Source organism: Osmerus mordax, chromosome 6 (genome assembly GCF_038355195.1).
Source record: "Osmerus mordax isolate fOsmMor3 chromosome 6, fOsmMor3.pri, whole genome shotgun sequence".
Taxonomy (NCBI): domain Eukaryota; kingdom Metazoa; phylum Chordata; class Actinopteri; order Osmeriformes; family Osmeridae; genus Osmerus; species Osmerus mordax.
Genome location: NC_090055.1, coordinates 12485464 through 12494497, shown reverse-complemented (window position 1 = coordinate 12494497; position 9034 = coordinate 12485464). Strand labels below are relative to the sequence as shown.

At 37.7% G+C, this 9034-nt stretch overlaps 2 protein-coding genes across 2 annotated transcripts; both read right to left on the bottom strand.

Annotated features, from left to right (window-relative positions):
- Positions 1-512: 512 nt before the first annotated feature.
- On the bottom strand, positions 513-4485 carry LOC136944161 (fucolectin-1-like). Its single transcript, XM_067237808.1, has 6 exons — positions 4446-4485; positions 3390-3460; positions 2749-3025; positions 2461-2615; positions 1366-1642; positions 513-1260 (listed from the first exon to the last, which is right to left on the bottom strand). The coding sequence occupies exons 2-6, from the start codon at positions 3457-3459 to the stop codon at positions 1110-1112; spliced, it is 930 nt and encodes a 309-aa protein (XP_067093909.1). The 5' UTR covers position 3460; positions 4446-4485; the 3' UTR covers positions 513-1109.
- A 1526-nt stretch (positions 4486-6011) lies between these two features.
- Positions 6012-9034, bottom strand: LOC136944159 (fucolectin-3-like). The gene is made up of 6 exons (XM_067237805.1): positions 9030-9034; positions 8689-8759; positions 8011-8302; positions 7718-7869; positions 6724-7003; positions 6012-6621 (listed from the first exon to the last, which is right to left on the bottom strand). Exons 2-6 carry the CDS (start codon positions 8756-8758, stop codon positions 6471-6473), a joined length of 945 nt encoding a protein of 314 aa, XP_067093906.1. The 5' UTR covers position 8759; positions 9030-9034; the 3' UTR covers positions 6012-6470.

The window sequence follows — 9034 nt, the reverse complement described above, 5'->3', positions numbered from 1 at the left end:
CGCTGCAGGCTTCGGGGTCCACCAGCAGCAAGTCGGGTCCCTAGGAAAGGGTTCGGGGAACTCTCTGCTGGGTCCTTTCTTGGTCTTGTCATTCTGTCAGGGTGTGAGGAGGGGTAGGACCCAAATGCAAGGGAGTACACAGCCATACTGAAAATAAAGGGTTTATTTCCGAAAAAAAACAGGGACACGGACAGGGTACTCACATAGACAGGTATGTTAATGACAAGACAAAGACTGGACACAAAACAGAAACCTAAATACACAGAACCAAACGACACACAGGTGGACACAATGACGCTAACGAGAACGAGACACAGGTGAAGACAATGACAGGGAAACACTAGGACAGGGCAAAACCAAAAACAGGGGGGCACGGCTGTGGCCGTGACAGAAATATTTCACTGAACAGTAGTAGTTAAATTACTCTTTTATGCATAGATGTAACCATAATGTAACCACGGTCACTCAAAAGACAGTGATTTGAGGTGAAATCAAATAAGACTACACTACTGTTAAGTCAAATATATTTATTGTCATGTGCACGGTATAACACAAGGTCATTCAGGACAATTACTTTTGTGTGAAATGGCAAGCATCAGCTACACAGTGACATAAATCAGTATCTTATCAACATGATAAAATAGTACCAAGGTAATTTCAGAAAAAAATGCTACTTGTAATATAGCTTTCGTAATATAATATACATGTAATATGATTAGGATGCTTAATATGCATGTAATATTGCTTAACTACAATGAGTCACATCATTCTGAACCTAACAATAGAAGTATACAAAAGATAACTATTGCAAAATAAAGCAAAACATTGTTAATGTAAATGTGTGCTAAAATATTTATTGAAGATGGCTTACCTAGTTGATTTTCTGTTTAACAACCCTTGATTGGTATCATGACTCAGCTTTATAGTAAAGTATTTTAAACTTTATGATATAAAAAAAAGTGTTCAGAGTGAAAAGGAATTAAAGTAAAAAACGATATGTGTAAACATCAGAATTCATGCCAATTATTTTACCGTGTTACTTATTTGACTGAGTAGTGAGTAACTATCTGATAAAAGGCTGAAAAACTCAGTCAGAACTATCAACCTTTTTAGTTGAGGGGTGACCCATACACCTCCACCTCACACAATATCAGATAATCTGTCCTTCCCGGTATGACCACGTTGACGTAGCGACCCTCCATCCCATTACAATGGAAAGTCTGAGTAAAGCCACCAGGAATTGAAGATATCACTGCACACCTGGAAAGTTACATGAATGTAGAAGCACGATAAGTTGTAACACTCGGCATACAGTAATGGAGTTCAATGGACAACAACTGGATGACTACAACTCCCACAGTTTACCTGGGATTGTTATTGCCGTTGTTGTTGAGGGAATCTCCAATGCGAATTTCAGCCCCATTGAGTCTAGCGGGTGACTCATAATTAGTGATTACAACAGAAAAAACTTTGTAGGTCTTGCGCAGGTCCAGCCTCCACCAGGGGTTCAAATTTGCGGCAGTGTGGGAGCAGGAGGCCTGTGCCCAATTACTGGCACGGTTCCCGTCTATAGCATTGTATGCAATTCCTGTTGAATGGAGTGACGACTGCGAAGCTTTTCCTTGTAAAGCCAAATTATCTCCTAGAGTAGTAAAATAACAATGAATATTACAACTATTTACCGTCAGGTGGGAGTTGTGGTGGTGGACCTACATGTAAGCAGAAGCAGACAAGATCAAAGAGAAAACCGAGGGGAAATCACATTCACAATAGACAACAGCTGAGTGATTGGGAGACACAGGAATGAAGGGAACCAGGAACCAGGTGGGAGATACAAAACCAGGACCAGAACATACACCCAGCTAGACAGAAAACACTAGGGGCAGGGAAAACAGGAAAAACGAACAAACCGGAGAACGGCCATTGCTGAGACATTTCCAAGTTAATAGCAAATTCAATACAAAAACCTTTTGCGATTACTACACATCTCACTGTTCAACTATACTGTAGTGACCATTACTATTTGCTTTTACATTCTTTTTTCAGTACAGTTTTATTACTGGTTTCAAATAGGGTATACCATATAGAGAAAGTGTAACCATATAAATAAACGTTTAAAGTGAGTTTTAAGAATGACTAAATGTATCATCTAACACTCTAGGATACTGTCTAATGCTCCTTTATTCAAACTTTTGTTTTGAAAATTAATTCCACAGCACTGCTCTGATGCACCTCTCCTCCTCTCAACTTCTCTTTCGAGACACCCATAACCTGCCTCACATACTCTGTGGCAGACCTTTGGTGGCATGAAAATATCAGATGATCAGGGTGCTCTCCATGACACAGTTGTGTGGCCTAAGAGTGGCAGCATAGTGGTGCCAAGTGTATTGATCCATGTGTAGTAGTGTAATTGTATTTCACATCATAATGTAATTTTCAATGTAACACACAGATACTTACTAGTTGGAGCGAGGTACCCATAAACCTCAACTTCACAAAGAGTCAGAGTTTTTCCTGTCCCCGGTAGAACTACAGTCACATACCGTCCCTCTACACCTTTCACCCACCTAAGGGTGAGAGATCTGCCTGCTGGAATGAAGTTAATGACCCCAGCCCTGAGAGAAAGAGAGAGAGATGGAGGGAGGCAAGAAAGATTGGAACAGAAAGAAAGATAACATAACATATTTATTATCAAATTCAAATGTTGCTTTGCTGTTGAAAATGAAGCTGAAGCTTGTATTATCTTACAGTGGGTTTTCAATGCCATCGTTCTCTATATAGTTTCCGATACGGATCTCAGCCCCATTGAGCTTCTCATGAAAAGTATTTCTGTTGGTGATGGTGACTGAGGTGACGATGTACGTGTCAAGCAGGTCCACTCTCCACCAGGGGTACGCTTGAGTGGTAGTGTGAGAGCAGGACCCAGCCTCATATTGTGAATTTCGGTTTCCATCAATGGCATTGGAGGCATGACCGATGTCATGTATAAACGACTGGGTAGCTTTTCCATGTAGGGCAAGATTTTCTGAAATGTAATGGGGGTAAAAGACATGAAAAACTCATACTTGACCATATTGTTGTTTTTCTCTAATCTTTTTGATATCACAAGTTTGCACCTGCATCAGGTGTTTGAACCCCCTTAGCCATGACTAAACTTGCTTGGCTGGCACAATGAAGGAAAATAATTACACTGTTCTGTACTACTCGTAAAAACCCTTTTTCATAACTTAAGATAGGCTTTATCAAGCCTTAAACCAAGACTTATAATATCATGAAAATAAGACTAGCACTATCTGTGAGCTACAGTGTAAGTCATGTAATGGGAAATGTACATGTGAATAGTATCCATAACTAAACAACATGAGGAGACGTATGAAGAGTTTGTTTACTTTGGGCAGTGGCCCCAATGGACAGCCCAAGGAGATCCAACCAGAGGAAGAAAGTCACCTGTTTTAACATACTAGTAAAGAAGCAACAGAGAAACCCATGATTTATAATAGAGACTTCGGTGTCGGTATTGTATTTTTTTTTCATGATTATAAAACCCGTATAGTAAATGTTACAAATAAGATGAGGCCTTCATACTATAACATGCTATTCAGCTGCCAGTTATATACACAGCAGTCGTAGAGCACAAAGTTAAGTTAATGCATTTTAGTTGCAAGTTCAATGTTCAAAGTTTTTGAATTTATAGAAAATTATAAAAAGCTCCCGTAAAAACAAAGCCCATATATTCAGATTAATAGTTGCATCTAAAAACATATAAAAAAAGATAATTTGATGTTTACATTTAAATAAATGAAGACAGGTAGTTATTTCTGTTTAAATATAATGTGATACTAAAAGTACATTTGACATTGCAACACATTGGAAATCTCATAACACAAGAGCTTGAGTGAATAAACATCAGCTTATAATCATGTTTGCTTTAGTTTGTCTTTATACAAATGGAAGGATCTGTCTCAGAAAATCAATGTGGTCTGTCAGGGTGTGAGGAGGGGTAGGACGCAAATGCACGAGAGATGCGAGGCATGGTAGAACAAAGGGGGTTTAATTCTCAAAACGGGGAACAGATAGGGTACTCACAGGGACAAGTAGTAGTAAGGACAAGACAAAGACTGGACACAAAACAGAAACCTAAATACACAGAACCAAACATGACAGGGAAACACTAGGGCAGGACAAAAAACTGAAACCGGGGGGGGGGGGCACGGCTGTGACAGTGGTCAGTGGAAACCTTTACATTTCATTGATTTATCAGACACTCTTACAATAGTTAGTATAGCAGAAAATAAGAATCAGAAGTGCATATTTCTAATATTATTAGAATTTTGGGGGTTGGAGTTAAGGAACGGTTTGTAGTTTAACAGTCCCTAAACATAAATTATTAAGTTAAGTTTAAACATCCAACAAATTACGTCCTAAAGAAAAAATATTTTACCTACCTTGATACACAACAGTGACCACAAGACTTTGACGTAAATGTTCTTTTAGAAAACCATGATCACGCTGAGGTATTTATACAATACACATGAACCAAGTTTTTTTTTGATAGTGCTTGTTTATTAGTAAAACATGCCACACTGTTGGAGCTTATCTGTATAGATAGGCTTCACGGGGAGGGTGAGTCCAATTACAGCGATCAAAGGTTTAGGACATCGAGATTAATCCTAGACTCATATCATTTTACTTCATATTCGTATTATTTTACTTATTCAAGACGGAGAAAAACATTAATAAGTGAAATCTGCCTTTTTCATCCCTCTATTGATCCCTTTAATGGAAGTATGTGTCAGAAGTATCACTCTCCACCATGGGGTTTGATTGAGCATTAGTTTGTATGTGGGTCTACAATGATGATCAAGGCAAGGTTTCCACATAAGGCTAAATTCTCAACAAAAACTAGGGAGAATATCGTTTTGGGTAGATTGTTTTATATGGAAAAACAACATTAAATATACAATAAATGCTAAAGATAGATTTCTTATCTTGTTTTTTTTGGTTATTAAATATAATTAACTTTTATGAGTTTAGGATATAATTGGTGCCCTTGAAACAGATAAATCTCCAATCTTTTTTTTCTTATTCTATTTCCTTGTCATTGGTTTAAGATTAACAATCTATTATCTTTGTCAAACCAGCTATTGCTATACCAGCTATAAAAGTTATTGTTTGCAGGTTGTGAAATTATCATCTGGCACAAGGCTATGATCTTCTAAATAATAGTATGTCATAATTTGTAATGATACAGCTCTGGAATAAACTAAGAGACCACTGCAACGTTTTCTTTCTTTAAAAGGACAATTAAGAGGCCACGGCAAATTTTACCCTTCTGTTCCTCACTCAAAATTGTCCTTTTCAACTTTTTTTTTTAAATGAAAGAAAAAGATGCAGTGGTCTCAATTTATTCCAGAGCTTTAAGTATGTCTCTTAACTTGGATATAAGACCTGTTTCAATATTATAAAACATACATGAAGTTCATTTTGAACAATTATTGACAAACAACTTACAACTAATACCCTGGTTGTTTGCCACCAGCTCATCTAACTCTCCATCACTTTGCCTACAACCCTGCAATGTCTGTTTTATTCATTACACATGGCAATGACAATATTGTGCAGAACACAACATTCCAGTGAATGTATTCCAGTAGGGCTCTCTCCAAACATCGGAAACACATTTATATGCACCCAAATGTTTTTTCTGTTATAACTCAGTGTATTGATAGTATTAGTTGCATGCATATTGTGTCAGTGAGGTTCAGGCTATGTACAGTATGGTGAGCTTGGTCTCCCTCAATACTCCCCTACCTGCATCACCTACTCTTCACCTCCTGGTGAAAATAAAGTTATTTGTTACATAACCTGTATTGTCTGTATAACTTTTCCCATCACAATATGTAACCATTAGATATAGCAGACTACCATAAAATATCTTCACAAAATATTCTGCAAGTAAAGTTGACAATGAATAACTAGAGGTGCAAAATAAACTTTTTTATTATCCTCTTTATTCCAAATGTTAAATCATACAATTACATTTTACCATATTGTTTTACGAAGAACCACAAATAAAGTATTTAATAGGTTATTACTTGATTTATATCCCTTCAGTGTTTATGTACAATGTTAATCTGCTTGTAACTGTAAGGCTCCCTTTGGTTATTCTGCTTAATCATTCATTTCTAAACAATAAATTGCTATTTGCAGCTCCAATGCTAAGCTGCTTTACATTATCATGTGCAACTGCAGAGCATATTAAAAAAAAGAATAACACAACTGAAGTAGTCTACCAACCACCATTCCCATACCAACATATTTTTTAACTTGCCAAATGAGTTGTTTTATGAAGTATGTATTGGGAAAGAAAAGAAAGAAAAAACACACAATAATGTAGCCATCTGTGTTTACCATGTAACTGCTTGACTGAATCAGCATTACGGACTTAGTGAGACCTGTTCATTTCTGCATCAGTTGAGGGGTGAGCCATACACTTCCATCTCACAGAATACCAGATATTGTTTCCTTCCTGGAATGACCACGCTGATGAAGCGACCCTCCAAACCGTTACAATGGAAAGTCTTAGTGAAGCCACCAGGAATAAAAGATATTACTGCACACCTGAAAAGTTAGATGGATGTAGAAGAGCGATAAACTGTTACTCTCAGCCTAAAGTGACAGAATCCAATGGACAACAACTAGATGACTACTCCCACACTATACCTGGAATTGCTGTCGTCGTTGTTGTTGGGAGAGTCTCCAATGCGAATCTCAGCCCCATTGAGTCTAGTGGGTGCCACTTTTAGGTTGGTGATTTTGATGGTGAAAATTTTGTAGGTCTTGCGCAAGTCCAGCCTCCACCAGGGGCTAAACTCTAATGCTGTGTGGACGCAGGAGCTCTGTGCCCACAGACTGGCACGGTTCCCGTCTATAGCATTGTATGCAAATCCTGTTGAATGGAGTGATGACTGCGAGGCTTTTCCTTGCAAAGCCAAATTCTCTCCTAGGCAGAACAGTAAAAAAGAAAACGCTGGAATTTAACAATAGAAATGCATTTCCAAGGTTTTATGTCAATATTTAATGAATGTGTCTCCAATGCAGACTCTGGCAGGTTGAGAAAAAAAAAGCACAAAATCACAAAAAGCACAATTAACAGCAATAAATATACAACAAAGTTGTATCAAACTAAATTATGATTCACAAAACTAAACATAAAAACAAAAATGATAAACATCCAATTATGGATTTAATGGTCATTGGGCAGTCATAAATGAATCTTTTAAATAATGGATGAGGGTGTATACATTTTCTACATACCGTATTTTTCGGAAAATAAGCCTCATTTTCTATAAACCGCACCCCACCAGAATTGGAGCTTTGTGTTTGTAAATCTGAGTATAAACCGCACTGGAATATATGCCGCACTTGAACAATGATACCAAGCAATGCACTAGTATAGGTGATCTTACAGCATGCCGTTGTGTAACACACTTCGAAAATGAAAGTAAAGTGCGTAATGTATGTTTTCTATTGCCCGGGAATGAACTAGTATTTAAATAGCATGTGTTTATACTGTTGTTTTGTTATAAAAACGTGCTATAAGCCGCTTCGAAATATAAACCGCACCTCCACAAGAAAAACTTAAAATTGGGGTATAAACCACGGCTTTATTTCCGAAAAATACGGTAGGCCTGAGAACATTTAAAGAGAACCTTACCATTTGGAGCGAGGTACCCATAAACCTCAACTTCACAGAGTGTTAGAAATCTTCCTTTCCCCGGTAGAACTACAGTCACATAGCGTCCCTCAAAACCTTTAAGATTTATAGTCTGAGCCTGGCCTGCTGGAATGGAGTTAATGACGCTAGCTCTGAGAGAAAACACGGAGGGAGAAAAAACCTGAGAACATTAGTTAACTTACAATATTTCATTTCTAATCAAATCCTTGTTTATCTGCATTAAAAGTGCAAAAAAGTCAATTGTAGAGACCCCGAACATTGTCTTATCTTACAGTGGGTTGTCAGTGCCATCCTTCTTAATAGAGTTTCCAATGCGGATCTCAGCCCCATTGAGCCTCTCAGGAACGATATTTCTGTTGGTGATGGTGACTGAGGTGACTATGTACGTGTCCAGCAAGTCCACTCTCCACCAGGGGTTTGTCTTTTTCCCAGTGTAGGTGCAAGACCCAGCCTCATACCATGTATTGTGGTTCCCATCAATGGCATTGGAGGCATGACCGTATGGGGCCCATGGATTTTCACCCAAGGTTGACTGGGTAGCCTTGCCATATAGAGCAAGATTTTCTGAAATGTGATAAAAGTTTGAGGCCTTAACAAACAACAAATACTGTACGTGGTAATGTTGTTTTTCTACTTAGATTTGAGGAGTAACCGCAGTGTGCCTAGAGTAAGGGTTTCAAATCCTTAGCCATGATTAATCTCGTGTGGCTGGCACAACGGAGGGGCTTAATTATTCTGCAATGTACTACCAGCACAAACAGATCTTTAGACAAGCTCAACCTAAGGCTCAAAGGATCCAAAACAAGTTTGACCTTGATCAAACCTTAAATTAAAAGAAGCCTAACACTATCTTTAAGCTACAGTATGTGAACAGCATTGAGTTTACACATGTGGCTAGTATCCTTAATTATAACTTAAATACATAATACAAAGAGACATTGTTTATTTACTTCGGGCTGTGGCACCAATGGACAGCCCAAGAAGATCCAACCAGAAGACTAATATCAGCAGTTTCAACATACTAGAAGGGAGACAGTGAATAACATTCTTCATATTCCACAGATTAAGGAGACAATCATATCATTACATGTTAAACAATACATTGTGACAAATGGATTGAATAGAAATATACTTGTAATAAACACATGATTTGCTTTAGTTTCATCTTCAGCATAAATTCAGCAAATACATTGTATTATTCATTAATAATTATTTAATCATTGACTTATTGGTTTAAACTATCAACTATTCACAGAATTTTGCAAGAAATTAAATTAAAGATTCCACCTACCTGGT